General features: G+C 38.2%; 1 protein-coding gene across 1 annotated transcript in view; it reads left to right on the top strand.

Annotated features, from left to right (window-relative positions):
• ZRANB3 (zinc finger RANBP2-type containing 3) overlaps nucleotides 1–4,738 on the top strand; it is a 2,104,294-nt gene extending 2,099,556 nt beyond the window's left edge. Inside the window, exon 21 of the mRNA XM_044074946.1 lies at nucleotides 4,568–4,738. Within this exon, the coding sequence (XP_043930881.1) occupies nucleotides 4,568–4,666 (99 nt within the window). The 3' untranslated portion in view covers nucleotides 4,667–4,738. The remainder of the gene's footprint in view (nucleotides 1–4,567) is intronic.
• Nucleotides 4,739–12,675: the final 7,937 nt, after the last annotated feature.

Raw genomic sequence — 12,675 nt, 5'->3', positions numbered from 1 at the left:
GTCCTTCTTGAGACTGGGGATAGACTTTTGAATACGAGTCATTTGTTAGGCTTGTAATGGTCTGAAGACTGATTGCGTAGTACTTGCTTATAATCCTTGTACGACATTTTAAGATGGTTTCCAATGGCTTCTTAGACTTTGAGTGGTGAAAACATTATTTTCTGTTCCCATTACTTTTTTAAGGCATTCACGTTTACCATTTAGATTCATGTGTGCTTTAGTTAAAAGAACTGGCACCAGATAGAAAAAAAAAACGACAATAAGAAAAATGATTAAATTTTGCTTTTGCTCATGTTTATCTTGTATGAGGTTTTTGTAACCTAGCCTACATGGAAGAGTAACTCTTTTTACAAACAGGGTTTTTCTTCATTTCATTATTCTCTTCAGTTTTATAAGGTATTTCTGTTGTTGCCTGCAGTATGAAATGCACACGTCTGTAAACTCAAAATGATAATCTGAGCTGTAACTTTCAAACTTGAATACCTCTCTTCGTACCCTTAACGTGTTTTTTTTCAGTGCTTTGAGTATATCTCGTTGTTCATTCAAGTTGCCATGAATTGTAACATTAATGAAGTGGTTAGGTATTTTTAAAACTGCTGGTCCTTGTGCAAGGAATATAGTCATCCTTGCAGAGATCAGAAATTGTACTCTGATCCCCTGGCTTTCTGCCTTTCTTGACAATCTCACTTCCATGTTTTTTTTTCCAGACAGTCTGTTTAAATAGTTTTGACTGACAAACATTTGTTGCTCCTTTCGTCATATTTCCTTTCATTAACACATGCCATGTGTGCTTTGGGGATTATCTTTTAATTTAACACTGCTGCCATGATGAGCCATGGAATGCATTTCATTATTTTGGCGCAGATAGTGCAGCTGTCTGAGACAATTCAGAAACCACCAAGTCAATGCCGGGCAACTCAAAAACTGCTGATGCTGCTACTTTTTTATTAATCTGGCTTCTCAAACAGATTCTCCTTCTGTGTTTTCCAGACAGCATACCTTTTTATGGTGATAAAAGCTGTTATGACATGCTTAAAAATGTAGCTAGCCAGGTAATCGGAAAAAAAGTAATTATAAAAAATATATCACTTAATAAAATAATGTGGTAACTATGTCATAATGTTTATTGGCATTCTAGTGCATGTACTAGTTGAATTTCAGAAAATAACTATTTCAAAAAAGTGCACACTATGGTGTATATGGTATATGCTTTGTTACAGCACTGACTCTAATTAATAAACTTCAAATAAATATACACATTCAGCACTATAAACTTAAGTCTCGCTAATAAAGATGACTGGAGACTGACCATGAGATGAATTGATTGTATTCATTGGACTCTGATACGTTAAAAAAAAGGTGAACAAAAGATGGATGAGCCATAATGAAGAGATCCATAATAATGTCATTTCAAGATACAGTGGAGTGAATACCTCACCCAACTGTATTTTCTGCTCTTTCAGTGTTTCCTGTTATTTTTAAAGTTGCCCATCTTCTTCTCCAGCTGCATATTTAAAGTTTCTTACCTTTTTTTTTTTTTTTTTTTCCCATCTCCAGGTTACCTGGAGCATTCTGTAGTCTTGTCGCATTACCTTGTTTCCTTTCTTCACACTCTGGAAAGGGAAATTTTATGTTCCATAGCAAGAGCTTTTGAGAAATGTGTGCGCTCTTCATTACATTTCAGTTACTTATAGCTTCACACCTGCAAGGCTTCCTGTGTTATTTCATCTTTTGATACCATCATTAATATCCCAGTCCCTCATTTGCATCTGCTAGAACAGAGGCATTTTCACAGTGCTGTTACCAGATTTAATTCATTAATTACAGCATTTCCAACAGTTTAGCCATGTTCCTCAGATCAGATGTTGATTGTTGATGTTATTTCTAATTGAGCTTAACTGGAAGCAGACTACAGGACAGGGTAGCTCCTGTCCTTAAGTGACAGATGTTCAGATGAAAATATTGATGTGCACACTATGTATAAAAGGGTTTATTCGTGTTTCTCTGAATGTCTTTAAGCATTGATCTAGTTTTGTAGCTTGTTATAAATGCAAAATAAATATGCTTTTAGGAAGCTTTGTTGAACATAAACACCGGTCTGAATCTGAATGTAACAGAAGTAATTTGGAGATGACATAATGCTCCAGTCCCTGGATTTGATCATTTTTTTAGTTACTAGGAATGCAGTCCATGATACTATTGAGGAGTCTATCCTAATTCCCCTGGAGCACGTTCAATTTTAAGTGACTTGCACAGAGTCGTACAGTATTCAAATGGAAGCTGATGGAATCAAAAGCTAGACTGCAGGACTCATCTTCTTAATCAGTAGTTTTAATCCTCTGTGCTGATTGCCAGACAATGATTACAGTTTGCAAGTGCTAATAATGGAGGAAGTACAGTTTCTGTTGTAACTCTGTTCTTGGTCAATAGTCACTTGACATTTGCTCAAGATTTTTCTTTGCACCTCCGCAAGACCCCTTCTGATGGCTGCGTGTGTCCATCCAACTGTCCCCTTCATTGTACTCTGCTGCAGCCATGCATCCTTGTCTAGGCAAGAGCACTGCAGCCCATTCATACCTACTACATGGCTTTTCTGACCTTTTTTCCAGTGGTGAAAGTTGAGTATTAAGGGAGCAGTGGCCTGCCCATCCCCCCTGAAGTTGCCTCCCCCTTGTGGCAGCTCTCTGAGCTCCACTGTGTGCTTGCTGCTGCAGGCAGCATACCTCTGCAGGCTGACTTCCCTGGCTTGTGCACATGTCACTGGTACAGTATGCTCAAGAGGTTTACACTCTGTGGGTACAACATCCAGTTTTCCCACAAGATGTCATCCAAGCAGTGAACGGACACTCTCTACCATCCTCTCTTCCCTAGCTTTTCTAGAGCCCGGACTGCTTATCAAATTCTGGTCATTTAGTTTGTAGTCAGGGCTTTATCATTTGCCTAACACTTATGAAGTAATTTTTGATGCAGTTATGAAAGAAGTACTACTGGAAGGACACCATGTGACATTCTAATATAAAGATAGAACTATTAATAGGCAAGTGATGCAAATATAACATAATTTTTAAGTCAGCAGTTTGGGTTCCAGTGACTGACTACAGCTGGAAAGCCACTGACAGATAAAATCCTTAAAATTTGAAGGGGCCTTTTCTTCCTCTGAAGAGGAATTCTGGTGAATGCCACACTTTACTGCTGCTCTGGTGATAACCATGGTTGTAACTAACATCTTTGAATCTGCTTCCCCTATCACTATCACCAAATTTAACTCTACCCCTTTCCTGGAAAGAGCATATCTTCACACAGCATACCTTCTCAGTACTGAAAGAATACAATATAAAATAGCAGGATTTAGTTAAAAATGGCCAACCAGGTATTCTGGAGAAAATTAACTAAGTATATAACTTGGTAAAAATAAAATAGTCATGATAAATATGCCAGGGTTCTCTTTAAATTGTAGGATAGCTCATTAAAATAAATAATTGTTTCAAATTTGCATGCTAGGATACACAGCATATGTCTGGTTGCTCCATTTTGGTGCTGACTATTAGAGATGCAGTTTGAGAGTGTCTCCTCATAAATGGCTGGCTAATTTATAAGAACATTTTATTTACTTTGCAAAACTTAACACATGCCTGCCTGTTGAAACGTTGGAATTCTGAGTGCAGCTGCACAGCAGCATAATGGTTTCTGGTTTTTTTTAACTGCAGGCTTTAGCTCTGGTGGCATAGGAAAAGAGAGTCCTGACTACAGCCCAGGAGATGCAAGACCAGTTACAGGCTAAGACAGTTGACATAGCTAGCAGAAGAGGTCATTATTATTCTCATAGTGATGCAGGTCATCTATTCCTCCACCCAGGGGATGAGTTAGGCCTGCATAAATACGCTTTCATTTAGGATGCACAAACCATTTTTAAGGCTGCCTGTATTATGCCCCTCTGTCCAGATCTCCCCATCACTTGTGAGTGCGCACTCAGGATGGGAGAATGAATGGGCATGCCTAATGGAGGAGGCTTGATGATCAACAGGCACAGTGGAAAGACGCACAAAGAAAAAATAACTGCAGGCTTTGGCCACTTTATTTTAGAGTATACCAACCAAATGTACATTGTACAGAGCTGAACATTGCTTAATCAGCAAAAAGTAACTAAATGAATGAAAGAAGTGATTGAATCAGGTATGCAGTTAAGCAGGCAAGTAAAAATATGATATAAAATGAACTTTGAATAATGTGTAAAGCATGGCTAATATGAATTGCAGCACTTCATATACTCCTCGAAGTACAACATTTATATAGTGTATAACAAACTCTTCTTTGTCCTATTTAAGTTTGTAACAAACACATATCTGTATGTTGTTTATCTTTACAAGAATTCTAATGCCAGATTTTGAATGCTACTTGCATTATTTCACCTCTCAACTAATAGTTTTGTGCATTTGTATAATTCTTTTCTGACCTGTGTTGTAGGTAGAGATGACCAATGGACAAGTTCACTTAGCCGGTAAATAAATCTAAAGTAAACAAAGTATACAATAAAATACTTATATGTTGCATTTTCTTTTGCCTTCAGAGGACTGCAAAACAAGCAAAAGAGAGAAGCCAAATGAAAAGACTTTCAGCTGCCTCTAAACATGGGACTGACATCACAAAATTTTTAATTAAGAAATGAGGCTTAACACTGTCATCTAAAAATGTTCACAAATGTGTTTTGATTTGTTTTTAACTACTGATATATTGTATTCTGAATATTTTAATTGTCAATCAATTAAATATGTTTTAAATATGCATATCATTTGTGTATGTGTTTTTTTGTAGTATTTATTTATTTTTATTTATTTACATTTCATAACCGGGTAGTGTCTGACTGGGCAAGTAGCCCGTTTTCAGCGGAGACCCAGGGAGAACAGCTCCAGTACATTAACAATTTAATATACAACAAGTAGTCATAAAATGAGTTTGGCAATTAATAAAGCAATTAACAAAGTTACTAAAGAAACTCAGTAGTTTTAAACAAACGTAGTATAACATATTACAGACATATTAGTAACTGGAATAATCAAGATCTAACAGAAAAATAAAAAAATCAGATCTAGGTATGGGATATAGGCACTAGCTGCTTACGGTGCAGGAGAGAGGTACTAGAGAAAGAGAAATGTGAAGACATGTGGGAAAGGAATTAACCAGGTGAAATGCAGGGCCAGTTGCTACGGAGATATTCTTTTAGGCTTTTTTTAAATGAGATGTTGGGATTGATTTTGGATGTGCTGAGGAAGAGCATTCCAGACCTTGGCTATTTTATTGGAATAGAGGGAGTCACTATGATAGTTGTGACACTGGGTAACTTTTAGCATAAGTCTGTTGGAAGACCTAAGGGACCTGCAGGGCAGTTACTGGGGTTGCGTATGACTTTGTGGGCAAAGGTAAGTTCGTTTAGAGTTAACAGGTTGGGAAGCTCCAGCCAGTTGAGTTGCTGAAGAGTGGAGAATGATGAGTTTTGTGCAGATGATTGGCTGCAAACGGAGCTATTTTGTTATAGCAGAATTCTAGATTATTAATGTCAGCCTTGCGTATGCTGGTGAAAACGTGAGCAACAGAAGACGATAGATAGTAAGTGGGTTCTTGCTGTGGCTAGTCTGCTTGGTGAGTGAGGTACGGTTTGGTCCTGTAGAGCGTGCCAAGTTTGGTGTTAGTAGTCTGTTTTCTTTTTCTTGCCTCAGAGCAGAAACTTAACACTTCACTGCCAAACTTCTTGTAGTCTTCTGGGATTATGTTGGAAAAGAAAAGGCAAACCACAGCCATAGGGGGGGTGTTGACTGTCATTGATTTTGTTGTCTGTATAGCTCACAACATATTCTTTTATAGAACTGTTGCATGATTTTTGAGTAAAAGTTGAGGTACTTTATTGGTTAACTTTTTTAATATACATGTAAGAAGAGAAACAGCATATATGACTTTGGAGTACTTAGTGATGTGACATCTCCAGAGACAAAACTGCAAACTGCATGTGGAGTATATAGACCATAATGTATTGAGAGTGGGAGGCTGACATAATTGTTAAGGTGTTTACTTTACAGACACAAGGTGCAGGCTTTGATTCCCACATGTGGTAATTGGCTAGGCTTAAAATGGCCCACAAGGGCAGTTAGCTTAGTATTAATCTGTGAACGCATGAGGAAGTTTTTGTAAGTATTAGGGAGTACATTTACATTCTGAAAAGAACAGGCTGTATGAATGCATACAGTGTACTACCTCCATCCCCTTGATGTTTTTGGTGTATTGCTAGTATGCATAATTACTCTCATTTGTAAATAGCATATGTTTTATATGTTGGTGTTTTCCTTTCCTAGCATTTTCCTTTCAGGGCTCTAGCCTCCATTCTTGGGGTAAGAAAGCTCTGAAGCTTTTGGTCACCTAACCTCTGCATTTTTGGGGCTATCCTCAAACCCCACAGAGGTTAGGCTGTGTCAGAGGTGTCCTGAAGCTTTGAAAGCTGGCCAGTGGTCATATCCTTGGCAGAATATAACCTAGATAGCTTAGACTACTGCAATTATGATCTTTGAGGATATCTGCTGTTATAGAAAGTTTACTTACACAATGTACTTTGCTGATGTGTGGATGCAGTCAGTACATCTGAAGAAAACTACATGTATAATGCATTTATTGCTTGAAAATACCAGAAGTAGACATATACTGTATGACGCAATGCATGTCAAACTCTGAAAAGGGGAGGGCTTGAAGTACTAACTGTCTGCCAGCAGAATGCTCATTTTCCAACATTAATACGTAGTTATGTTAGGTCATCAGTATGAGATTTCTGCAGTGGGGAACTGAGCACTAAGAAGCATTTGACAATAGTATTTGTGCTCCAGATGTGTCAAGGCAGCTCAAAATACAAATAAATCAGGATGTGCATTTTCAGTTGATATCTTTTATGACTGTTTATTGCAAAGGCAGGTAGAGTTATGAAATGTAATTGCTACAGTGTCAGAAGACCAGCTATAGCCAGTTATTTTGTATGCAGCTGGGAATCTGATATGGATATAATGTGTAATTTTTGGATTGACAGTCTTCTTGATGGGTGGCACATTTCATAGAATATGCTTATCATCCTAAATATTGTACAAAGCTAAAAGAAAAAAAAATAATATCTTGGACACATAATTTATAAAAGTAATTGTGTAATGTATTCCAAGAGCTGTTCTTACACAGAGTTTAGGAATACTCTTCTAAGTAGATCATATTTCCTGGATTTTCAAAAGGAAGCATCTTGTTTATACAAAGCAGAAAAGCGGTTGATTCTAGAAGAGCAGGGCAAGGTAAGCAAAAGATATGAACCTTCCTGACAGCTAGCAGACCCTTTCCTAATAAACTGAGGAATCTGGCATGGAGATGTGAAATCAAACCAACAGCTATTTTAAGTAATCAGGATCCAGTAAGTAAAGAGTGGGAGGTAGGGCAGATCTCACTGCAGAGGAGTAGTGTGACAAGAACAGGAGCTCCAAGTTAATAACCTCACTGTATTATTCTGCACCTTTTTAGCCACATCATATCCCAACCAGCAGCCCACGATAAAGCACTCTGTAGTACTGTAGCAAAGATAACACCGGCCAACAGGGCATTGTAATGAAGTCAGAAGACAGAATAAAATTCCAGATCTAAGAGATATATCTTTGTGTTTGCTGGCTTAAGCTAAAACCAACTTTCCATTATCCAAAGGAATTTTGACTTCAAGCAGTCTTTAAGAGTGGTAGAGTCATGCCACAGACTCCTTACTGTGGGAGAGTTAAAGCTAAATATTGTACTTAATGGATAAGAATGACCTCTTCAGCAAATTGCCTAAGAGGCTGCAGACTATATTCCACACTCCATAGGATGACTACTAGAGAAGTTGGTTCCTGATACCACCCTCTGTATACAATCTGAGAGATAAAACACAAGCGAGTTGAGCTTGGTAACGGGAAGAATGCTGTCAGACATTATTAGACCTAGATGCTGTCATCATTTTTGGTATTTAAAGCCAAAGAGAGATTAACAAATACCAAGATGAAATATATTGTTTGCTCTCTAACCATAATAAAGGTCATTAGCAGTCCAAATAAGGGCTGTCTCAGTTCTGAGCCTAGATATAAAACCCAGTATGGGATGGGTCAGAGTGTCAGGAAATGGTAAATAAGAATGCATCTACATATAAACCACTGGATAAGTAACCACACCTAAGATAGCAGTGTTAGAGATGAGCAGTAATTTTCCAGAAGTTTTGGATGTAAGAAAGATTTTTGAGAATGAATGTAATAAAAGCCTCTTTTAGTACTGACAGAAAAATAAAACACTTACAAAAAAGACCAAATGTTCTGGAAAATGTGTCCCCCAGTAAATCTAAACAAGCTTTAACAAGCCTAGTAGGACCCAAGATTAAGCCAACAATAGGTAGAGGGCAAATATGAAACAACATGTATAACCTAATCATCACAGGCAGAGCCAGAACCAACTTAGGAGAAAAATCAGGTGACTTAAAGCCATGCCTTTCACAATGCACCATCATACCACAATGGAAAAAGGACATATTGTTGATAATGTAGTCATCATGAATTTTCTAAAGCTAAATGGTGGTAACCCCTAATTCTAGACTAAACAGGAAAGATTCACTTTTGAAAGTGTTGGAATTGATTTAACTTGTGTGTGTTATGTAATACAGATGGTTTAAGTATCTGTGTTTGGGGGGTTGATAATGTTATTAGTGTGCTTTGAAATTAAAGTGCGTTTCCCATTACTGATTTGTTTGCCTTAAAGTCACATTGAAATTAATTGTTGTAGCTAGTTTGATTTGTTTCTAGTACCTTTTCACATTTGGCTAATTAAAGTGTGGTTATGCATTTAAAATATTGGGACTGCAATTCTAGTGGCAGTAGAAAGGTAGCCTAGTCTGAGTTGGGGAAACCCACAGATAGGCTTAAAGTAAGATCATTTCATTGGCCAGAGGTTTTTTTAGTTGGTTTAGTTACTTGGAGTCTATAATTTCTGCTGCTCAGCACACAATGGTATTGTGCCTTGTGTAGAATCGGGCAACTTAGAAACCTATAACGCTTCCTGTAACTTTTATCCAGTACTAGGTTGTGCAAGGAGCAACTTGTTTAAGCTCTTATGAGCACTGCCACATGACTTCAGTCATACATAGCCTAGTTGTAGTTTCTGCCCTCACAATGCTCAAATTAGCCTGCTGTACAACCTGTTTGTAGTTTACCTAAAAATGACCTGACACCTTGGATGAACACTTTCCCAGTTTCTCTGCTGGTAGCGTGGTAGATACAAGCATCCAGAGACTATACAGGAATTAACTCATGTTCACTGACAACCAACTAATCCGTAGAGAAACATATAAAATATGAGAGCGATGTAATTACATGTTGTCATTGGAGAAAAAAGTCTGTCGCAAAATACCAATCAGGTTGTCAGTACAGTAAGCATTATAACCACCATACAGTACTAACCCACCACATACACTAACATATACTTAAAAACAACCTCCCTAAAGCCCAAAGACCTCCTAAACATACTTCCTACAAAAAAATAAATAATCCCCAGTTACCCCAAAAGCACTCCACCCAACACAACACACGCAGTCACACCTTTTGGAGCCTCAACTACAAAGTGCATAAGGCAAGCCAACACACTTCCCAATATTTTAATCATAGAAGGCTCCATTGTGAAACATACAGATGTGGATGTCCCACTTACCAGGCTGAATGAGGAGAAAATTGTAGTGAGTTGTCTGTCAGTGGTCAGGATCCACCAAAACACCCATGCAGTCAAGACATTAGACCACAGCTACCAGTATGACTCAGTCATAGAGTTCATGTGAGTGTAAATGACCTTGAGACATACCTGCCTGAACTGAGACATTGTGGAGTTCTCAAACTGTTCATCCCAGGATGGTATGTGCCTAGTATTGAGCAGAATTCTGCCTTCGCCAGGGATGATATCACAGTATGAACAAAAGATGATTGACTTTGATAATTAGCTTAGTTTCTGGTGTTACTACAAGGGGTTACAGTATTTGTTAGCATGGGAGGATATGGTCAACTGACCACTTGCTTTGCAAGGATGGTCTATATCTGTCCCCTCTAGGTTTTGTATATTGGCTAAAATATTATCCTCCTCCATAGTGCCTTTGTTAGGCAATGCCAAACTGACAAACCTTCTGATGTAGCAAAACCAACCCAAGGGAAACTAAAGGTGTTACTGCTCAATGCCAGATCCTAAACAAGAAACTCCCCTCCACTCTTCTAAATGAATCACCAACACAGAGCTGGAAGTTACAGCAATGCTGCTACCTGACAAATTCAGCTCCAATTTTAACCCAACCCCAATTTCCCTCAGCCACTATCCCCCTCCCCCCAACTATCACTAGGGAGCAATTCCTAGATGCATTTTCTAAGGGCAAAAATGCTGCAACAGTCAACTGTCTGCACAAGGCTGAGCCATCAACAAACCCCAGGAGCTACAAACACTTAAGTCTGATAATTCTATGGCTTTGCATATGAAAATAATCATGGAAATGATTAAAAAGGACAGAAAACCTTCAAACACTACATCCAAACCAGTTTAGTTTTCATCAAGGGCAGATCATGTCTACTCATTCTGGTGGTCTTTGAGAAGGTCACCAAGTAAATGGATGAGGACAAAGGCATTTGATATGATACCCCACTCAGTCATTGTAAACAGTCTCATGTATGTAGACATAAACCCATATGTTACATGCTGGATAGCCAGCTAGCTCTCAGATAGAAACCAAGAAGTTAGGATGGGGAGACCACCTCCACAAAGAGGCCGGTCACTAGTAGAGTTCCCTGGGGCTTTGTGCTGAATCTACTTCTTTTGCCATCTACTTCTCTAAAGTCAAGGCCAATGTCAAGGGCCTCAGGCTGACAAAGTTTGCAGATTGTAAAGTAGGAGCAGTCATTGAATCCCCCCCAAAACACTAACATCCTGTAGGAAGGGCTAACACAGACAAATGACTGGTGTCAAAGCCATGGTTTTAAAACTCGATGTCAGGAAATGTGTAATAGTATCCTTTGAGAAGTCAACCACCCTAGTAAATTACCTCATTGATAGCACAGCCATAAGAGTAGAATCAGGTGTCAAGGATTTAGGAATACATGTAGATAGTAACCTAGCTTTCAACCAATATGTGTCTAAGGTAGTAAAGAAATCATTCTATATTGCTCAACTTATAAGCAAGGGCATGGCATTTAGTTCCAAGGAAGTCATCATTCCACTGTATTCGGCCCTCATCGGACCTCATATTGAGTGTAATGCGATTTTCTGTATGTAACTGTCTAGGCACATGCAACAACTGAAATTTCCACAGAGGTTCTTTTCAAAAATAATATAGGGGGTAAACAACATGTCCTGTAGATCAGACTGTAGAGTGTGTGTGCTCTGTCTTTAAGAAGCATGTGAGGCTGTGAGTGCATGTATAAATTCCAGAAAGGTGCAATCTGTAGTGCCATTTTGAAGAAGCAGCTAGTGTGTAAGCATGTATGATCACAGCAGTTAGTTTGTATATAAGTCACTTAGTCGTCGTCAGTTAAGCTTACAGTAATGTGTTTGTATAGAATAAAGTTGCTTAAACAGAACCCATGAAGATTAGTTTATTCATCTACCAACACGAAAGTGACACAGTGTCAGAACCGGGATGGAAAAGAATAAAACATTTGGACCCATGAGATGTAAAAGTGACAGCGAAGGTAAAACCAAGAAAAAACAGTGCGGACATAACCAGAAGGAATTAAAGTTAATGAAAAGCAACATAAATTATTTACTTGATGCAGAGGCAAGAAGAGGCATTACAAGGGCATAAACCACCTTATCAGGCAAGCGGAAAGCTCAAAATGTTTAACTAAAGAAAATGATTAAGATAAAAATGTTTGACAAAACTAATGTGTGTAAAGATAAAACAAGCATGTTAAAGTACAAAACAAGCATGGTTAAAACAGAAAGTGTGTGTTTAAGGCATAACTGGGTTTATTTAGAGTAAAATGAGCACAAGGAAAGTATGCTGGGCATAAAAAGAAAAAGGGTTTAAACGAGCACAAGGAATAACAAATAAATGAGAAAGAGAAGGGGCCCAGTAGAAAAAAAAAATGTAAACAAGGCGACTGCTGTTGGGCAAAGTGCTGTGTTTGGGCATAACTACAACTTCATTTGATATAAAAAAAAAACTAAAGTCATTCGAAGTATCTCAGAGTGTGTAAAAGTGCTTACAGTGTGTGCGTATTATTGTGCATGTATTTCAGAGAGTTCACTTTGTGTAAAGTGCAACTATCTCATGTAATTCAATTGAAACATGGTTGTTTGAAGAAAAGTTCTTGTGCTGGGTGTGGCTGTTCACAGAGTGCCACCAATACAGAGTGCTTCTTGTACTGTAAGGAGTTGCCTGGCAAGGTGCCTCCATTTTGGGAACATTTCAGTGTATTACGTCTAGTCATTTACAAAGTGCATATATCTCAAAAGGCATTGAATTTGGGCAACCAAAATCTGATTATTCGCATTGTGCAGTTGCTTAATGAGTTTCTTATATTAAAGAAAGGTGTTTCTTATAAGAGATTACAAGAGTATTTCAGTGCTCATGAATTGCTCAGTTGCATTGCAAAGTTCTTGAATGTTTCTTAAAGCGAC

Source organism: Protopterus annectens, chromosome 6.part0 (genome assembly GCF_019279795.1).
Source record: "Protopterus annectens isolate FY-2018-M chromosome 6.part0, PAN1.0, whole genome shotgun sequence".
NCBI lineage: Eukaryota > Metazoa > Chordata > Ceratodontiformes > Protopteridae > Protopterus > Protopterus annectens.
Note: the sequence above shows the minus strand (reverse complement) of the source record. Positions and strands in the feature narration are given on the sequence as shown.